Source organism: Chenopodium album, chromosome 27 (genome assembly GCF_948465745.1).
Source record: "Chenopodium album chromosome 27, dcCheAlbu1.1, whole genome shotgun sequence".
In the NCBI taxonomy this organism is placed as follows: domain Eukaryota; kingdom Viridiplantae; phylum Streptophyta; class Magnoliopsida; order Caryophyllales; family Amaranthaceae; genus Chenopodium; species Chenopodium album.
This window is the reverse complement of record NC_137860.1, coordinates 34,112,983-34,134,659: the sequence shown is the minus strand read 5'-3', so window position 1 is coordinate 34,134,659 and position 21,677 is coordinate 34,112,983. Positions and strand designations below refer to the sequence as shown.

At 35.4% G+C, this 21,677-nt stretch overlaps 2 protein-coding genes across 3 annotated transcripts; one reads left to right on the top strand and one right to left on the bottom strand.

The window, feature by feature from the left end:
• The first annotated feature begins 8,199 nt into the window (after positions 1–8,199).
• LOC145621494 (protein HIGH ARSENIC CONTENT 1, mitochondrial-like) lies at positions 8,200–9,592 on the top strand. The gene is made up of 6 exons (XM_081676225.1): positions 8,200–8,253; positions 8,358–8,438; positions 8,528–8,601; positions 8,877–8,947; positions 9,221–9,274; positions 9,377–9,592. The coding sequence occupies exons 1-6, from the start codon at positions 8,237–8,239 to the stop codon at positions 9,479–9,481; spliced, it is 402 nt and encodes a 133-aa protein (XP_081532351.1). The 5' UTR covers positions 8,200–8,236; the 3' UTR covers positions 9,482–9,592.
• Positions 9,593–9,804: 212 nt separating this feature from the next.
• Positions 9,805–20,000, bottom strand: LOC145619485 (peptidyl-prolyl cis-trans isomerase CYP21-1-like). Of its 2 annotated transcripts, XM_081674184.1 has the most exons (7): positions 19,697–20,000; positions 18,772–18,844; positions 11,917–11,964; positions 11,591–11,614; positions 11,297–11,479; positions 11,096–11,171; positions 9,806–10,379 (listed from the first exon to the last, which is right to left on the bottom strand). In XM_081674184.1, exons 1-7 carry the CDS (start codon positions 19,796–19,798, stop codon positions 10,208–10,210), a joined length of 678 nt encoding a protein of 225 aa, XP_081530310.1. In that variant the 5' UTR covers positions 19,799–20,000; the 3' UTR covers positions 9,806–10,207. The 2 variants fall into 2 exon arrangements, with proteins under 2 accessions (XP_081530311.1, XP_081530310.1); XM_081674185.1 differs by lacking the exon at positions 11,917–11,964 and having other exon boundaries at positions 9,805–10,379.
• Positions 20,001–21,677: the final 1,677 nt, after the last annotated feature.

The window sequence follows — 21,677 nt, the reverse complement described above, 5'->3', positions numbered from 1 at the left end:
GGATTTTAGGAGGGAAATTGTAAGTGGTGGGCCCCAAAGTCGGAGATTCTCGCCGGAATAGTGCTCAAGGTAGTGCTACTCAAACTTTTTTCGTTTATGTGGTAGTTGTTTCAAAAAAAAAATTTAAATGGTAGTTGTTTCCAAAACGCGTCATTTAATAGGTAGTTGTTCGCAAAATTTCCATACAACTATTGGTGAATTTCCAGTTCTATACAAATTTAACTAAACATAATTATGCGATGTCTTATCCATGCCATTTATATTAACAAATTTGATGGAGTTTGTAAGACACAACGTTAACAAGAGTTTTAACCAGGTTATATACATGATTTTCTTCATATTTCATTAGGCACTTAGGCCACACGTGATATGTATACATCAATAATAATTGCATATTAAAAGACACAACACGTGTCATTTCCTAGTGTGTCCTTAGTATTTTTTGTAGAGAAAAAATTCAACTATATTATAAAAATCTTATATAAAAATTACGTTAATAATAAAGATAATTGCTTTAATAAAAAACATTTGATATGTCTTTCCATACAAACATATATGAATTATGAATATAAATAGAAAATATTAACCTAATTTGTGACGTAGTTTTTTTTTTTTTTTTTTTTGAGGGAATTGTGACGTAGTTTAATTTACTTCAAGAAAGTAATCATATATTTTCCCTAATAAAAATAGTTGTTTATTTATTGATTAGAATTCACATCAAAAAAGTGTGTATATTTATTATACATTTTTTAGGGTTTTTTTTTTTATTTTTTGTAAAATAACATATTATATTGCGTGACAAGACCTAAACTAATTGAATAATTAAAGGTAACTACATGTTCATATGACACCAAGATGCGCAAGCACCCTGGTTTCGACTTTGATTTTATTACTATGATTTACTATTGTCGAAAAAAAAAAGAGCAAAACCATATATGCCTATTATATTAAGTCCTTTATCGAATTGGAATTGTTGTGCAATCCATTTCCATAAGTTGAAATGAATTAAGCCCCAAAATGTAGTATCCGTTAATTCAAATTTGGATACTCTCTCCATGTTTTAATAATTACTCGAATTACACTTATTAAATGCGGTTGTGTTTTAATAAATGTCGCACTTTACTTTTTTTAGCAAAAAAACTTCATTTAAATATTATCCTTTAATTCAAATGTGGACACTCTCTCTGTGTTTCACCCTAAAACTCTTCATATGCATATGTAACCTATTTGTTTATTTTTCTCATATATAGCATATTTAACTCCTAATAAGTAATTAGACAATAATCTACAATTTAATTTGTAAATTGTAAGACATTCACACACTAATGGTTGTTAGTTTCTTGGATGCTAATTTTCGAGATTCAAGAACAGTCAAACAATTATACAAAATTCTCTGAAAAAAAACAATTATACAAAATATGTACATATTTATTGTGTAAAGTAAAGGAATAAAACCTAGCACCATTAATCTTAAAGTTATTTTTATGTTTATATTCACTTATAAATATTGTTGAACAGTAACATTATTCTAAGTTTCTAACAAGGCATCGTTCAGATCAATAGCTAGTTTGGGTTCAAAACTAGATTTATGTCATAATTGTCATGTTATTAACCTATACACAATACAGCCAAGGGCGGAGCCATGGGGGGGCTGGTGGAGGCCCGGCCCCCCGTGGCCCAATTGGTGGCCTTTATATTTTGAAGGCTGGCTCCCATAGATATATACAATAAAGGTGGACTTATATGTAATTTTCTAGTGTATAGCTTAGTGGTTAGAGTGGAATATGTAAGCTATATCACATGTTGGTCTGGTGTTCGATCCTTATGGGTGTCACTTTTATGTTTTTTTTAAAAAAATTATTCTTTTTTTTTTTTCCTTTTTAACAGCAATCCCTTTTTTCTCACTTTTTTTAAGGAAATTTTTTTTCCCCACTTGAAAAGACTAGTACTATTATTTTTACTCTATATTTCTTACTCTTCAATCTTACGTTTTATTTGTTTATCAATTATTTTGATTTCAAATTTTCTTTTATTATCTTTTCTGTATTCTAATTTACTAAATTAGTAAATTGCATAACTTTTTTTTTACAAAAATTATTTTTTATTCTCATATATATTTTATTGATTCCTCACCAAAAAAAAATATTTATTTTATTGATTTTTGTGCAAATGAACCACAAGAGTAATACAAAATATAAATGGGAGGACATAGGAGGAAATCAAGCCTATACTCTTATATCGTACACAAATCCTTCGCTTGAACCAATAAGGCAAGACTTCATAGGTTGTAATGTTGATTATTTTGATGAAATACTTTATGTTGCTTAATAAAATATAGTCAAATCTAATTTATAATATCACAAATTAAATACCGTCGGAAAATACAATATTTTGTTACTTAATAAATCTCGCCCCCCCCCCCCCCCATATTTCAATTCCTGGCTTCGCCCTAAATAAAAATATAACTACATGATCTTTTACTTCTTCTCATTAGCATATGAGTATATTACTCGTACCAAGTTCTCGTCAATCTAGAATAGATGGTTAAGTTTTAGATGTTTTATTGTTTTATGCGCTTTATACATTATGTATAGAGGTGTCAAATCGGGTACCCAGATGGAGTTTAGGTTGACCCACGACGGGTCGGGATGTTTGGGTCGGGTAATGATGGGTCATTTTAATCTTACAAACCAAATCAAATCGGGTTGAGCTTCATCAGATTCGGGTTAAAGTTGAGTTCAAGTATGGTCGGATACAAATCGAATTGGGTCGAGTCAAATTCAAATCGAGTCATATCATGTTAAGATGAAGTGGGATCCGGATTTTATTGGGTTTATTTGGGTCAAAGTGAATTTATTTGACTTTGGATCGGGTCATTTCCAATCCGATTAGATCTTGGTTCAAATCAATTCAATTCCGGTTAAAATTTGAATGTGATTGCTTCGATACAAAAATAATGGGTTAACTTATTACTTTATATTAAATTGTTGCAAATAATATGAAACGAAGGTAGTACAACACTCTTTGCTGAATTACTTCATTAATATGACATGTTAAGATCGAGCACATTGTATACAATAATCACCCCGGATCATATACGAGTCAACTTTGCAATTGGATTGCTTCCATGTGAATTGTGGTACTCGAATAAATGATATTGTTGTATCCACTTATCTAATTAGCTACATTATTTAGGTATATAATGATAATATGGGATTTTTTGACTTTAGAGTACTAAAATCATGGATTAATTCACAATTATATCGATCAATGTGCCGTTCCTATAATGTTGACTCGATTCAAACATATTCTTATTGCTTTGCTTTACTTTTGTGGTATCTCATTCATACGGAGTATCAATTATCATTCCTTTCTATGACTCTCTTCTTTGTTCTCTCTACAAATTCTACAATTCACAACTTGAATGTTGACTCTAGAAAAACTTCATCAAACAACGTAACTCAAATGTAAGGATATGATTCCAAGGTTGAGCCATCAAACATTCTCTACCACGAATGTACCAGTGGTAAAGAATTTGATTTCAAGATAGAACAAAAAGTTATGTTTAGAAACAAGTTGGGTTTAATTGAATTATGAGTGATTTCGGGTCGATTTTAATTGGGTCATGGGAAGTTTCAAATCGGATGATTAAAGGTCGGGTAAAAAGTGGTATTTATTCGGGTCTAAATGGTTTCAGGTAGATTTCATTTCGGGCTAGATCGAATTCAAACCTTATATTATCGGGTCTTATTGGTTTCAGTTTAAATATGAGTCGATTCCAAATTGGGTTTGGATCATAAATTATCAGGTGGAGTCGGTTTCGAGATAACGTCGAGTCGACTCTAGATCGGATTCGGATAAAAAATATTCGGGTCCTACCAGTTCGAAAACAATTCGGTTTCAAGTAAACCTTTCGGGTCGGGTAAGTTTTTGACACCCCTAATTATGTATATACATAACATGTTAATAAAGTGAAGTAATTATAAGTTTTTTTTTGTATATATATTGAATGATTTACCATCGCCAAATTAAAAGTAAACATTAGAACAAAATCTTAACCTTTCACTAGAATTGTCTTCATCATCAAGTATGGCCTTAATTTCATACCTTTATGTTATAGAGTACAAACAATCTCTTCTTATTTGCAAGTTTGGTGAGTGGGTGGCTAATGGAAGTATGTGAGAGCTAGAGTAATATCCTTTTTTTTTTTTTAATTGGAAATAGATATCCTGTTATTTGATTTGAAAGGACCACATACACAAGGTCAGATAAAAAATATAAAAAAAAAAACTCTAAGTCGGCAAATAATATCCCTAATCATTAATGATTCTTTTTTCTTTAAAGTTATTGGTTCTTATTTGTCGTTTCAGTGCATATTTTTCCTATACTTTTTCACTGAATTTCCTAGATAAAATAGAGTAAAGGAATATATGTATAAAGAATATATGATAGCAATACTATAATAGCATCTAATCCTTTAAAGTGTGTTCTTAAACCATAAAATACCATGCTATCTATTTATTCTTTGTTTTTTTTTATTTCATTACTATCAAGATTAGTCAAACTTTCAATACGTGATTCACTACGTTTTAAACTTGTCACCTTCAAGATTAATTTGAGAATTTGAAAGAACAAAATTTGAGTTACTAGACTTAATACTAGTATTTACATAACTTCAATACCTTCTAGGTTATTTTTAAAGTTCGTGCTAGTATAATTTTCACTAATAAAAAACGACAAAATTGTTACTCGTACGTAAGACTTCGTAAGAAATGGGACAAAGATGTTGGATTTTGTTCTCGAATTATAGGCCTCACATTACTAGTTGAGTAGGAAATTGACAAGTGGAGCAATTTAAGCCAAGAAGAAGAATGAAAACTTGAGGCTCCAATTTCTCGTTGTACTCTTTATTTTTCTTCTTCTAATTTTTGGGTGCTTTTCTTCTTTGTGGCCAAAATTTAATATTGATTTTTTTTTTTCTCTAGAGAACAAAGATAAATTAGTGGCTACGAACGAATCGTATAACAAAATGGGACAAAAGGCATTAAAGGAAAGGGGATAGCTAGGTTTTACGGCTTCAGTCCGGTAACCGAGAGCGAATTTTTCAATTCCTCTGGTTACAGCGAGTTGGACCTTTTATACCCCCGGATCAACGCGTTTACACGCTTCATTTGACATTTAGGATTTTGTTTTTCCTTTTTATTTTATTTTTTTGGAAATTGGCATGGCAAATATCTTCAAACAAAAAAATTTTGAGGTGAAATATCTACCTGCATCATCCTTCTTTTGCCAACTAGATTCGTAGGTAACTTTCAAGTTTTCACTTTCTAAGATTCAATTTTACCGACATCTATCTAAATTGACACTCGGGCAACACTAATATCGATATAAGACTCTCTCTCTACAACATGAGTATTCCTATGTTGTATGTCTTAAGTTGTACTTCATCCATATTTTAATATTTACAACACTTTCTTAAAATAGAAATGTTACAATACTTGCAACATACTATAAATGAAAAGTTATTATAGGGAACAACTATACTATCCCTTTATTTAAAGCACATGACTCATTAAATTACACCCATAACAACCATTCATACTATTTTAAAGTTTATTATATCATGTAAACCCCACCTTTCTTAAGTACCGTGAAAAAATGTGTGTTGCAACTATTAAAATTTGAAGGAAGTATTATTTTTACAATCATTCATTTATTTCCTATAATCTTAAGATATAATTAATTTTGTAATATAACTATATGAGTAATACACTAATACCCTTTTAGATTGGGTAATGTATTAGGTAATACTACTTTCAAATTTTGTTACAGATATAGTCAAATTTCTTGAAATGTCATCAACTCCGACCTTATACTTCCAACTAATAATTACTTGGGGAGTATTGTGACACTAGTATTTGCAAAAATCCTTCTTCGAATGCTTTATTCGGTTTAGGGAGTGTCATAGAATAAACTCATCAAAAAGTAACCTAGATACAATGAAGCAACAAAATGACTAGATTACAAAATGATAAGATGAGTGTAACAAAAGTTGGTGTTTGCAAAGCTGAAGTTAAAACTCACATTCTAACCCCTTTTTCCTTAAGGTCGGCATCCTATATTCCTATTCCTATGTGTAACACTCAAGTTATTATCTTGCGTAATAAATTCCTATATTAAAAAAGTAATGTACGTACAACTAGGGAATTCATTAGATTATACTTCGTATCATCTAATAAATTAGTTTCTATGAGTTATATATGACATATACACCTAATGAGATATATAAATAAATAAATAAATAAATAAATAAAATATAAAATTCCTAATGAGATATATCAATAAATAAATAAATAAATAAAATATAAAATTATAGCCCTTATTAATTACATCATTTTAAATACTTAATTATATCATCATTGTATTTTATTTTTTTTAAATAATCCGTGTTCTCATACATTGCATGGAGATCAATTGATCAAAGCAAGTATAATCGTGACAAAAAGAGCACTTGTATCAAAGAGGGCTACAAGAATAAGGTAACTTTTAGGGCAAAAGAAGGATTAAGAATTTAAGATCAGATCACTTATTCACTTATACATATATATTCTTATTCCTCTCATCATCCTCTAAAACGACAGTTAAAAACAAGGGGGTTACGTTGTATAGCTCTCTCATTTATCAAACTTATTAGAAAGGGAAGTACACAATTTCTAAGCTAATTTTAATCGAAAAAACTCTGCAAGAAGCCAAGGGAGCTTATTAAAAGAGAAGGCATAAACATATAGCTAGCTAGCTTGGTATGTAGATTTAGTTAACGGTGGATCAAACATTTAAGGTTTAAGGCTCTATTTTGATTAAGTTGTAAAAATCAAGTGTTTCATCGTGTTGTTTTGTTCAAGTTGGGTCATACTTTATAATTAAGTTTTACAATTGATGACAAACAACTATAATCAATAATATAAGTATTTTTTTTTTTAATTTTCTTTTATGTACAAAATTTTACCTGTTAACATTTGTTAATTATGTGCCTTTTAAAAAAAACAAATGGTCAAACTAATTTATTTAAGCACACATATACTGCAAAAAAATGTGCATATAAATGATCACAACAATTATTCAATTTATTACATATTTTGATATTTACATACTTACCAAATGTTGTACATGCAACAATTCGGGTCATCTCCAAACCTACCAATTAGTCCTCTCTACTACAGAGTAATATATATCTTATCATTAATAATATGTCAATTTTGATACTCCCTCTATTTTTTTTTTAAGTGTTAACACTCATCAAATCCGGCCGTGTTTTAATAAGTGTTACACTTCCTTTTTTGGTAAAAATTTGCATTAAAATATTATATCTCTATCTTCTCATGGTCCTCACCCAAACTCATTACTACTTTTTTTTTATCATTATTATATCTTTTTTCTCACATTCATTACTTTTCAATAAACTATTAACCCACTATCTTTCTTTTACAATTTTTTAATACTTCAACTACTTCACTTACCTCTTATTTTATTTCAGTCAATTAAATTGCCTAAAACTATGTGTCGGTCAAAATGTAACACTTAAAAAAACACGGAGGGAGTATTGGTTTTCAGGTCATTCCCCTTTCTTTGTACCTTGGTATGCACGAGGGGATACCTAGCTTCTTAGAAATTGAGTACATTTTAAGTTACTTATAGGTTTCGAAACTTCATGTATGAACGTGTAAATTAGCCAATACCCATGTGATAAAAAATAAAAAAAACGTTTCATGCTGAAAATCAGCCAGTAGCATTAGACAGTGATATAACATACGTCTAGTTTATTCACATTAGTCGGCAAAATAATAGCTAAAAAATAGTGTATTAATGTCCAATTAAATCATCATGTTGACTATGAACAAGTTCTAGAACCAAAGTAATGAAGCACTATAGGTTTAATTTAGATACGTTTTTTTAAAAGTTTCTTCATTAAATTTTTGTTTCTGACATGTTCCTTGAAGTTTCTTTTGCTAAGCTAAATTTGGAGCAAATAAACTCGGATGCATGTTATATCACTGTCTTAAATCTTTTTCAATTTAATTTAAGTGATTCTATATTTAAAATATAATATAATTTTAATATTCTTCTCTCTCTAAACTCTATGTATGTATAATTGTATATATAAAAGCTAGTTAGGAACGTCAATTTACTAAAACCAAACAAAATATTAAGAATTTTAAGTTAGAACACCTCTTGATCAATGGATACTTCCAAAGGGTGAGATTTGCACCTTTTTCGTTCTAAATTATTAATACATTCTTCTTCTTTTTGTATTGTTTTCACCCTTAGGTTGAGACCTTAATTCAGTTTGCATATTGCAGGCCTTCAGAAGAAGCTAAGAGTGTTGATGTTTACACAGCCAAAGGTCTCCTTAGTACCGGATATCGGTATCTAGATGTAAGGTATGATAACAAAATTAGGAGTTCTAATCTTGAATTTTTGCGGGTTTAGGATAACAAAAGGCTTGTAATCCTTGTATCATGATTTGTAGGACAAAGGAGGAATTTGAAAAAGGACATGTTGAAGGTGCCCTTAACATCCCTTACATGTTCATTACTGAAGAAGGTATGTATACACAACACACCCATCAGGCATTCATGCATCTACATATTGCTATTTAGTAAATAGAGCTAGCAATCACTAACCCGACCTTATGACTCAACGTCATCTAGCTATCATATACCACGTATTACGTAATTTGTCATGTCTACAACTTGTTCACAATGGTAATGTAGACATGACAAATTACGATATAGAATCCTGATTTCATTTCACAAGTTCTAGAAGTATTTAGCTAAAGATAGATTGATGTATGCAACATGATGTATTTTGTAAGACAGGAAGAGTGAAGAATCCTGATTTCATTTCACAAGTTCTAGAATTTTGCAAGAAGGATGATCACTTGGTTGCGGTAAGACATTCAATTCAATCACAAGTACATTTAACTTTTGCAACTAGGCCTACTATTCACTGAAAGATACGAATTACTCACTCCATAACATTGGGAATTTTGTGACAAAAAGTACAGTCAATTTTTGGACCATACAGCTCAGTGATTTAGAATGTCATAGTTTTACTAATACGTATTGAGTATAACAGATCAATATTAATCTTTTTCTTGAATTATGATTTAAGATATACGGAGTAAAATAGTTTGTTAATGATGATCACGGTTTCGGCTCAGGCTTGCAACAGTGGTGGTAGAGGCAAGAAAGCAACAATTGATCTGCAGCATGAAGTACGTAAATTATTCTTGGCATAAAAAGTTTACCCCAAGTAATATATTGGTTTGTTAGCTAGAAAATACTAATTTAATTTAAATAATAATTATGTGTAATAGGGATTTGAGTATGTTGCCAACATTGAAGGGGGATACTCAGCCTGGGTAGAGGCCGGATTTGCCGGTGATAAAGCAGGGAAATTAGCTTGCAAGTACCGTCCTTGAAATTAGCTTGCAAGTTTTACTAATGACTCTGCTGTGTACCGCATTTCAATTTATTAATCATTTCTGTATTAACTTAATCTTGATGTAAGATCCCCTGTACTCAATTACCATGTACGAAGTAAGTTTTAACAATTGTTTTTGTATGAACAAGCATCTTGCATTCTGCTGTTTACATCCATAGTCAATTGTGGTTTGATTTTACGTCATATTTCCACTCTAAACTGTGTATTTTCCGCGGTCACAATCATAGGTGCTCAAGCTATCGAATGGGGAGATGGATAGATAAGACTACTACTTGTTTGATAATGATGCTGTTTTCAGACATATTCCTGTTATAAAAGTCATAAACCCAAATAAAAAGTAATTGTAGCTACAAAACAATACAGGTAACCTTCAATCATTTTAATACTTACATGGTAAGACAGCAAAATATTGAGGCACGAGTGTTGACTTAGATTTTTTACATCATGACTCATTCATTCATTTTTGCAATTTTGATAAATGAATTTAACATCATTTACAAACCTATATTACAGGGTTCTACAAACTAACATAAATAGAACTAGAATTTGCCTAATGATCAAGAGACTCTTCCGGGATCAGACGCAGACATGTAAAGCCAACCTAGATTTCAGCTTTCTTCCCCTGCCGTGACATGTGTGAACTACTAAAATATTATGCTTAGCCAACTTTTAACTGAACCTTCTACTGGAAATAAGCAAATTCTTAAAGTTTAGACATTTCCTCATCCCATTTGTTCTTGGGTATCTCTCCGGAGTCAGCTATGACCACTTTCTTCCTAGGTTTTCCACTATAAGTTCCAGCTCCTCCTTCGATGGCGTATACAGTATCCATGCCTTGTAAAACTTTCCCAAAGACAACATGCTCGCCATCCAACCTAAGCATTTTGAAATAGGCATAATTGCATAAATAATAAAATTTTCAGAAAGTATGGAAGATTCGACTCAGACTCACAAACATAGCTCTTGTATCCCAAGACTCTTCATACGAAACTCTTAGAGAAGCGTGAAAGAGATAAAGAAGGCTTTTGGTGTTTCACCTCCAAGTTCCCTATTTAAACCAGCTTTCCTAATAAAATGAGTAAATCTCCAAGTTCCCACAGAACGTAAATTGGAAAGAGGAAGTCCTCCTTTTACAAATTTTGTTCTAATAGACTGTTGATTGAGAAGTTCACTTGCCACAAATTTGTATATATTTTTTTAGCAAGGGGTATAAATTAGAAGATCCTCCTCCTAAGCCTATCACCTAAAATGATAGATCTCCAAAACGAATTTTCATATTTCCTTAACAGCCCTCTAGCAGATAGTTTGCTACCTTGTTGCAATTACACAAAAACAAACAGAGATAGAAGAAAAATAACTACAAACAACTCACATATTCCTAATATAAATAAGATGATACAAGAAAAAATGACTTCAAACTCTATTAGATCATTTCAATTTAAAATTAGTGATAGTATGGTTATGTGTCCTTGATTTTACTAGATAATCTGATCTGAAAATTTGATACTCCTTTTCAGTTATTATAGCTTATTTTTTATTGTTGGGACCAGGGGTATATTTTTCAGCAAGTAGGGGAGTAGAAGTGACATACCAGCTTGCCTTCACTGTGGTAATAAAGAATTGTGAGCCATTGGAATTAGGTCCAGTATTCACCATAGACACAATTCCTATTAAATAAAAAAGGTAATAACAGAGAAAAGATCAGTTGGTAACAAGTATCAGAGGTCCCAAAAGTTTGGAAATAAGAGTGCAAAGGTAATTTAATAGTACAATAAATCAGTTAGATCAAGACCTGCATGCCAATGTTTAAGTTTAAAATTTTCATCAGGGAAGGTACTGCCATAAATTGATTCTCCACCCTTGCCATCACCATGAACAATATCACCACCTTGAATCATAAACCCAGGAATTATACGATGAAAAGGTGTTTTCTTATAATGTAGAGGTTTACCACTTGTGCCCATCCCCTTCTCTCCTGCAATCAGAAGCACGATATTATACCCCAAAAGGAGAAATGGACCATAATTTGAAACTAATAGTTTAAGAAGAAATAAGTTCAAATTCTCAGAGGTGAGTAGATATGTACCAGTGCAAAGAGCTCTGAAATTTTCTGGAAATAAAACCCAAAAACATAGAGTTAGATTCGACGCATAGAATGGTGAAACTCGTGAAAGGATTCATTTTCAATGAAAAAAGCAATATGGTGAAAACTGGTAATGAATGCAGTAAGTGTAGTCACGTGGAGATTGGAGATAGAAGTAAGTTGAGTCATATATTGCACAAAAAAATTGCCACATCCATCCCAACTAATAAAACCATTATATTCACTAATGCAAAAGCAACTGCCCGCCTGAACTTGTGAAGAAAACCAATACAAAAAGAGTAGAAAACCATGAAAAAAAAATTACCTACCAGATGTTTTTGGAACAACGGTACCAAATAATCCAATCACAATTCTACCTGTCAAAATTGTGAGTTAATAAGCTTGAGAGACCAAAAATACAAATCTTATGTAATTATTTTAATAAAAAGACATCTGCAAGTATCACATATCCAAAGTAAAACCTTGAGTTCACCAGGAGTCACCAGATAGCAGTTGACTTGGAAAGAATATATGTAACTGTTAGGAGTGCACTATAAACAAATTTTAAGAGTTGAACCGAGACATTACACTAATACAAATGTGGCTCGGGTGAAAAGAAAGTTTAGCACAGTTTAGGACATTACTGAATAGGAGAAAACACAGTGGATGCATAAGAATGGTCCCTAGATAGGAGCAAGAGATTGTTTTGACACATGGTCAATCTGGATCTTGTTATGTACCAAACTCAAGTAAGGAAGTAAACTGTGATGGATCCAAAATTGGGCCAGCCCATTAAGGTCTATCATCGAAGGGCCAAAAAGGGTCAAAAGGGAAATTCGGGTCATGCTCATGGGCAAGTCAACACCAACGGTAACCAAGGGGAGAGGACAGAAGCTGAAATTGAATTGGTGGAACAAGAGGAGCAGTAGCTTTTGACAAGGAAGCCATTTCAGGAAAGAAGACAAGTTTGAAAAAGAAGCTTCACTAGTTTAGTAACAATGGCAAAAAGTTTGTTGTTCCCTAAGCTTGGAGGTCAACCATTCTTAGCCTTTAGGTTATGTTTGAGCTTGAGTATAAATTGTAATTGCTGTAGTAGTAGCCACTTATCCAGAAAATTGTAAGAGAAACCTCATGAGAGTTGTAGCCTAAAGCTGCTTGAGACTAATAGCCTAAAGCTATTGTTATCTTGTAATCCTTTAGTTTAATTAATTAATCAAAGTACTCAAGCTTACCTCCAAATTATTGCTAATTAATTACAAATTATAGTGTGCGAAACCGAGTCCCTGACATAAACAAAGGCATAGCATAATAATAGCCACTCCAACAGTCAAATTGGCTGTGAAACATCCCAATGATCAAATGAACAAATTCAGATATTATATCAGTGTGCAATGTTTCAATAATACCCAGAAAATCCACCCATATGTCATTGGATGGATGGACCGGCGTTGCAGTGGTATCATTGGGAGAATCGTCGCCGGCCATTTGCTCACTGGACAGATCTCCGGTGTCGGTTACTGAAAGAATTCCGGCCACCCAACTCCGGCACGCTGCAGGAGCAGTGGTTGGCTGTCACTCAGACGGGCTCGGTGGAAGAGTACAAGAGGAAGTTCATCGAAACGGCTTTTCCCCTTGATGATATACCAGAAGAGATCATGAAGGGCCATTTCATAAACGGGCTGAAAGAGAATATTCGGGTCGAGATCCGGTTGTTGGGCCCAACAACCTTGGATCGGGCCATGGATTTGGCTGGAAAAATAGAGGAACGTGATCGGGTTAGCAAGGGAAAAATGGGTGTCGGATCTTGGCGGAGTGGACCCAGTTCGAGCGGATCCGGGTTTGGGGGATCCGGCAGTAAAACGGGTGGAGGCCTCATCTCCACCTATGGGCTACCCACCAATCCAAGCCCAAATAGGAGCTGGGCCAAGGGAGGTGAGTCTCAAGGTTCTATTAACATGAATAAACCCAGTGCAAGCTATTCCACCAAGTCTGTCAACGAGCCACGACGCCTCACCGAAGCTGAATTGCAATATCGACGAGCGAAGGGATTATGCTTCCGGTGTGATGAACGTTGGGGGGTTGGGCACCGGTGTAACCGAAAGGGGCTTAGTGTGTTAATGGTGGCCGAAGGACCGGAGGAAATCGATGAGGAAGGGTGCGAAGAAGAGGAGGAGGCGGTGCAAGATTCACTATGCTCCGTGGTGGGTTTAACTAATCCAAAAACCATGAAACTAGGAGGGTTGATTCAAGGGAGAGAAGTGTTAGTCATGATAGACCCGGGGGTAACTCACAATTTTTTGTCACTTCGAGTGGTGGAGGAGATGGGTATGATGTTAGAGAAAGGGAGTGAGTTCGAAGTGTCCTTGGGAAACGGTGAGACCAAGGTGTGTGTAGAGGAGTGGAGTTGAGTTTGAGCGGAGGAGTGGTGATAGTAGAGGACTTCTTGCCTTTGGGGTTGGGAAATGTGGATGTCATACTTGGAGTACAATGGTTAGAGAAGTTAGGAGCGGTTACGACCAATTGGAAAACACATGTGATGAGCTTTAAAATGGGAGGGGTGCCGATTACAATCTTAGGAGATCCCACCTTGGAGAAAACTCGGGTATCTCTTAAGGCAATGATCCGAAACTTATGCAAGAACAAGGGAGGGGTTTTGGTGGAGATTAATCGGTTGGAAGAGGGAGTAGTGGCGCAAGAGAAGAGTGAGGTGCCACGATTTTCAGGAGGGGTCATCGAGGAGTTTAGGGAGGTGTTCAACATGCCCCCCGGATTGCCACCCCACCGCAACCATGAACACGCCATCACTCTCAAGGGAGGGAGTAACCCGGTGAGTGCAAGACCTTACCGGTATCCACAAGCACAAAAGGATGAGATTGAAAAGCTCATCAAGGAGATGATGGACGCCGGTATTATTCGGCCTTCTACTAGCCCTTTTAGTAGCCCGGTTTTGCTTGTAAAGAAGAAGGATGGATCTTGGCGATTTTGTGTCGATTATAGAGCATTGAACAAAGAGACGGTGCCGGATAAATATCCGATTCCGGTGATTGATGAGCTCCTTGACGAGCTACATGGGGCGGTGATTTTCTCCAAGTTGGACTTGAAGTCCGGGTACCATCAAATTCGGGTGAGACCCGAAGATGCTCATAAGACGGCTTTTATAACCCATGAGGGCCATTACGAATTCCTAGTAATGCCTTTCGAGTTGACTAATGCTCCGTTGATGAACGATGTGTTTAGGCCATTCTTGAGGAAGTTTGTGTTGGTGTTTTTTGATGATATCTTGATATATAGTAGGAGTGAGGAGGAACATGTAGGGCACGTGAGAATGGTGCTAGAGAAGTTAGCCGAGAATAGCCTTTATGCCAACATTAAAAAGTGTGAGTTTGGGCAAAAGGAGGTGGCCTATCTTGGTCACATAATTTCGGCCCATGGAGTAGCCATGGATGGTGAGAAAGTGGAGGCCATTATGAAGTGGGAAATTCCAAAAAATTTGAGAGAATTAAGGGGGTTCTTAGGCTTAACCGGGTATTACCGCAAGTTTGTGGCAAATTATGCCCAAATTGCGGCACCATTAACTTCCCAATTAAGGAAGGATTGCTTTGGGTGGTCCTTGGAGGCCACACGTGCTTTTGAGAGTCTTAAGGAAGCTATGGTTAGAGCTCCCGTCCTAGCAATGCCGGATTTCACTAAGAGTTTTGTAGTAGAGACCGATGCTTCGGGTTTTGGAGTTGGGGCGGTAATGGTGCAAGATGGAAGGCCTATAGCAAACTTTAGCAAGTTGTTGGGAGTAAGGGCTAGAGAGAAATCCATTTATGAGAAGGAACTTATGGCTATATGCTTGGCCATTGTAAGGTGGAAACACTACCTCCTTGGAAGACACTTTGTGGTGAGAACCGATCAACAAAGCCTCCGGTTCATCACACAACAAAGGGAAGTGGGTGGGGAGTATCAAAAATGGATGAGAAAGCTAGTGGGGTTTGACTTTGAGGTGCAATATCGGCCGGGAGCATCAAACCGAGTTGCCGATGCTTTGTCACGAAGAGATCAAGGGAAAATTCAGCTGAGTGTTATGATCCACTCTCAAGTAGTGGATTGGAAGGAACTAGAGTGTGAAATTGAGCAAGATGTGTGGTTGGCCCAAATCAGAACGGGCCTGCAAAAAGGAGAGGAGAGCCCAATAGGTTTCCATTTAGATGGGCAGAGAGTTTTGTTTAAGGGAAGGTTGGTGCTACCCAAGGCTTCCAAGTTCATACCCCTGTTACTCCACGAGTACCATGACACGGCTTCCGGTGGCCACGACGGGGAGGTTAAAACCTACCTCCGCCTCGCCGCCGGGTGGTTTTGGGTAGGAATGCGAAGGGCGGTGGGTGAGTATGTTCGGAAGTGCACCGTTTGTCAACGAAGTAAGGCGGTTCAACGGAGCCCTTTTGGGTTGTTGCAACCCTTACCGATTCCGGAAGCCGTTTGGGAGGATATATCGATGGATTTTGTGGAGGGGCTGCCTCTTTCCAAGGGAATTAATTCGGTGCTGGTGGTGGTTGATCGGCTATCAAAATATAGCCATTTCATTGGCTTGCGACACCCGTACAGTGCGCTCAAGGTCGCTGATTATTTTGTTCGAGAAGTGGTAAGGTTGCACGGGTTTCCCTCAACTATCGTCTCCGATAGGGATCGGGTCTTCATGAGTATTTTCTGGCGGGAACTTTTCCGATTGCAGGGTACTCATCTCAAGCGAAGTACGGCGTACCACCCACAATCGGACGGCCAAACTGAAATCGTGAACAAAGGATTGGAGTCTTACTTGCGCTGTTTCAGCTCCGATGAGCCCAAGAAATGGGCGTATTGGCTCCATTGGGCGGAATACGCCTATAATACATCCCCCCATACCTCCACCAAGCTCACTCCATTTAAGGTGGTGTATGGGCGGGATCCGCCCAAGCTGTGGCGATTGGGGAACGGTCAGACACCGGTGGATCAATTAGAGGAGTCGTTAAAGGAAAGGGACGAGATGTTGGATGAATTGCGGGTTAATTTGTTCAAAGCACAGCAATTGATGAAGGCTTATGTTGACAAAAAGAGGCGAGATGAAGAATTCGGGGTCGAAGATGAGGTGTTCCTGAAATTGCAGCCGTACCGGCAAAGATCGCTGGCCAACCGTCCTCATGAGAAGTTGGGAGCGTGCTATTATGGTCCGTTTCAGGTTGAGGAGAGAATCGGGAAAGTAGCATATCGCTTAGCTCTGCCTCCTACTTGCAAAATCCATCCGGTGTTTCATATCTCGCAACTCAAGCGCGCGATTAGGGATACTCCGGTGAATCCGACCATACCTCCACAACTCACAGCAGAGATGGAGTTGGTGGTGGAGCCAGAGGCGGTTTTGGAAGTCAGAGCAGCAGGGCAGTAGGCTAAACCAGAAGTGTTAATCAAATGGCAAGGGCTTCCTCACTTCGAAGCCACGTGAGAGGATGCAGCCACCGTGGCGGAGCGTTTTCCGGCTTTCCACCTTGAGGACAAGGTGAATCTCGAGGCGGGCGGTATTGTGATGGATCCAAAATTGGGCCAGCCCATTAAGGTCTATCATCGAAGGGCCAAAAAGGGTCAAAAGGGAAATTCGGGTCATGCTCATGGGCAAGTCAACACCAACGGTAACCAAGGGGAGAGGACAGAAGCTGAAATTGAATTGGTGGAACAAGAGGAGCAGTAGCTTTTGACAAGGAAGCCATTTCAGGAAAGAAGACAAGTTTGAAAAAGAAGCTTCACTAGTTTAGTAACAATGGCAAAAAGTTTGTTGTTCCCTAAGCTTGGAGGTCAACCATTCTTAGCCTTTAGGTTATGTTTGAGCTTGAGTATAAATTGTAATTGCTGTAGTAGTAGCCACTTATCCAGAAAATTGTAAGAGAAACCTCATGAGAGTTGTAGCCTAAAGCTGCTTGAGACTAATAGCCTAAAGCTATTGTTATCTTGTAATCCTTTAGTTTAATTAATTAATCAAAGTACTCAAGCTTACCTCCAAATTATTGCTAATTAATTACAAATTATAGTGTGCGAAACCGAGTCCCTGACATAAACAAAGGCATAGCATAATAATAGCCACTCCAACAGTCAAATTGGCTGTGAAACATCCCAATGAACAAATTCAGATATTATATCAGTGTGCAATGTTTCAATAATACCCAGAAAGTCCACCCATATGTCACTCCACCTATCTAGCTATCTAGGTATCAAGGCAATGAATGATAATAAATGACATGACAATATAGGAATGGCAGCCAAATTCGACTGAAACCTTGACTGACATAATCACATATATACATTTAAGTAATAGGAAACAAGAGTTTACAAATATGTTAATATATTGCATCAAAAAGCATGCATCAACAGCTGCAAAGACTCATAACTCCCTCAAAAGTGCCATTTGACAAAGTACAGCAATGGGCCTGTTTAAGAACCAAGCTGCAGAAAAAATAGAAATGGAGCAGAAACCCTAAAACATCCTTAGAATCTTTGGTACAGTTTATCTGAGTAGCAAAGCAGTGAAACACTGTTCTTTGAACATAATAACTACTCTTCATGAAGAGGGATAATGTACCAACTACCAAGTTCAGCCTCACAGAAGTGACTTCTATTCACTTTATGCCAAGTATATCTAGTGAAGAAGCATCAGAGACATCAAAAGTTTCCCAATAATTATGAACAGTTCCTTAAATGATCAAACACTGGTGCACTCCCTTGCCCATTCTAAGGATTATGTTGCACATTTGAAATAAAGAAAGTACTATCTTACTACTTGACCAACTACCCACTAACCATGACCTACAGCCAAAGAAACCTACATTGGATGATCCCTGAAGAAGAAGCAATTCAGACAATCTTGATAGAAAGTTCTAACTTCTTTGCACAAATCTCTGCCTTGTTATATTTTTTTGTTGCAGAATTCCCTTGAATTCATAAAGCTCTCAAAAGCCTAAGATGCACTCAGAAAACAAGGCAATGTCATCTCAAATAGATATCTCCTTCTCTAAAATGAAATAAGGATATATTAATGAAACTCACCAATTTCAGTCTAGTAACCCCCCCCCCCCTTCTCCAAAACTAAGCAACACTGAAAAATAAGTGAAAAATGTATCATCTAGGTCAAGTTCACATGGTAGCAGTAGTATAGATATGCATTACGGAGTACATACCTAATCGTTGATCATCCATGTCAACATCCAAAAACACTCTGTGAGTAATTTCAAGATCCTCCTCAACTATGCCCTGCACAAGAAAAGGTCAGGGACATTTTTCTCACTGAAAACAACAAAGTAACATCCAGCCTCTAAGATAATAACCCACACTTTCGGACACATATTATTTATCGAAGGGGGAAAAAACACATATTAATCACGCCATATAAGCTTATAGCAAACCAAATTGCGAGAAGACACTAAGCCTCTTATTTTCTAGCATAACACAACAGCATATAACAAAGATCTAATCCTGCTTAATCCAGTTAATCAGAGAAAGGTTACAATGTTGAGCACTGTCAGGTATCAGCAGCAATATTAAGGTAACATCGCCATCGTTAAATCCGATTTCTTTTCCAAAAGGTCTAACTGACTCAAATATGCAAACATTTACATTGCCCAAACATCTCATCTCACAAAAAACCCTTCGTTCCCCATATTTCAAGCTCAATTCTCCCACTTGAACACGATTACATTTCATAGACTCCTCATTTGATAATACAAGACTAAATCACTATCTTTAGATTAAATTTCGTGAGCATGAATTTAGGATCTCCCAAATGTTACCCATATTTCCAATTGTAGCCCCAATTTCCACAACAATTAACAGTTCCTCGAGCATACCAATCAATAAAAAAAATAAATAAAAAAAAATAAAAATAAAAATAAAATAAAAAAAATAAAAAAAAAAAAAAACAACCTAACAGACTTACATTGCGAAACGCCAATGAAACTAATAACACAGATTCTACATTGAAACATGAAATTAACAGTATCAGAGTCATACATAACAAATTGAAGACCTAAAAACAGCAGATAATCAAAGAAAAAACAAATCGGAAATGAGTGGAAATAATAGGAGAGAGAAAAAAAAAAAAAAAACCTGGAAATTGAAGGAAATGGTGAAGATGAGGAGAAAAGCAGCAACGATGAGAATGTAAAGCCATCGACGTTGAGCAAATGCAAAGATCTCTCTTCGCATCATCACTGTATAAAATTCTCTCTATTTAAATCCTCTTCTTTTTTCTGGGGAATTAATGCTCAACAGTTCATCACAAATTCACAGATACAATTACAAATAACAAATTCAATCACTCACTCTCTTTCTCTCTCCTGACGAAGGAATTGGTAGAGTGTCAGAGAGTGTGAAATACTGATTCATGAATTTTCTCTCTCCGCTGTTTTTTTCTGGGAAAATACTGACGAGTTTTTTTTTTTTTTTTTAGGAGTGGGTTTTGGACACTTTGGGCCGGGCCTAATGTAAGTTGGCCAAAAAAAATTGCAATTGGACACTCTCTCTTTCCTTTCCTTGTGCAACTTCTTGCCCTTCGCCCTTTCCCTCAACCCATTAAAGGGGTGTTTGTTTCATTAAATTGGAATACTAGATTGATATGAAATCTCATTCTGTACAGATTCAAAAACTCATACTAGTCTAAATTTATTTGGTTTTATTATTGGAATGAATTATATATTGTACTTTATTAATAGAATGTCTTTTGGGGAAAGGTGGGTATAGGATTCTATACGTATGGAGTATAGTTAGAAGTTTAGAACCCCTAGTGTATGAGATTTTACGGTTAAAAAGCTCAACCACACATAAAACTAGATGGAATGGATTTCAACTCCATTCCAAATGATCCAACCAAACGATTTCTAAGTTATTTATTACTCCCTCTTTATCCTATTGGTTTAATTGGCATATTTCCTCTGCTTCTTTTTATTGCATCACCTTTTTAATAAGTTTCAAATTAGTTGTATCACTTTTCTAATATAAAATTTTCAAATTAGTTGCATCACTTTCCTTTTAAGTTAATAAACTCTCTTTATCTCTCTCCTATGACATGCAGTTCATTTTTTTTATTCTCTTTGTCTCTCTTATACAAGTATATAAAATGGCCGATTTAGGAAATTGATGCATTTAAGAGCTACGTGTTTCATGAGTGAGTTTTTGCTAGTATAAATCTTTTCAAAAGAGCAAAATTGTGTGTTGGGTGACAAAATCATCATCATAGATATCTCCATTTAATTAGTTCAACAAATAGAGTAATTATGCTCATACTGTATTTACTACGGATTAGTAGGTAAGATGCATGGGAGATTGGGAGGTAGCATGCGAGTAGGTAAGATGCACGGAAGGTAGGCACATTAACTTTTACAAGTATACAATCATAAAAAGACAATTAAAAACAACCCCACATACTTACAAATAAATCAACTCATAAAAAGGTAAAAAGGTAATTGCATGTTTAATTCACCTTATATTTACTTATCTAATGAGATATTATGAATTTATTTTTACGATCTAAACTTACTTTATTTTTCTTAACACATCTGATTGTCTAACCTTTAACAAGCTAATTTATAATGAAAAAAAAATATCAAATGAGATTCTATAAGATTTGTATTAATTTGTAGTTTCCAAATACGTAACATGTAATTTAATTTTCATGTAAGTAATTTTTTTATTGCGAAATTAAAACTATTTAGCAATAAAACTCATGCATAAAACAATAATATACTCCATACGATCTAAACTAGTTTTTTTAAATAGAGGTTTGGAGTATTGAAAAAGGTGAACAGGATATGAGATAATCTTATCCAAATAAAAGGTTAATACATACTCCACACTAATAAGGAGTAATTAAGAAGATAAATCATTAGTGTACTTATCAAGCTCCGTACGTTATCACCAACATGATAGCAACATATTTGGGTATCTTATCAGTTATCACATCTTTCACAAAAGCTTATCAGACTCCGCGTCGGCTTCCTTCAATTCTTTAGTGGTTTAACTATTGCACATACATTACATGATGAATTGATCACAGATTTTTTTTTTTTTTTTTTTTTAATTTTAAAGGTAA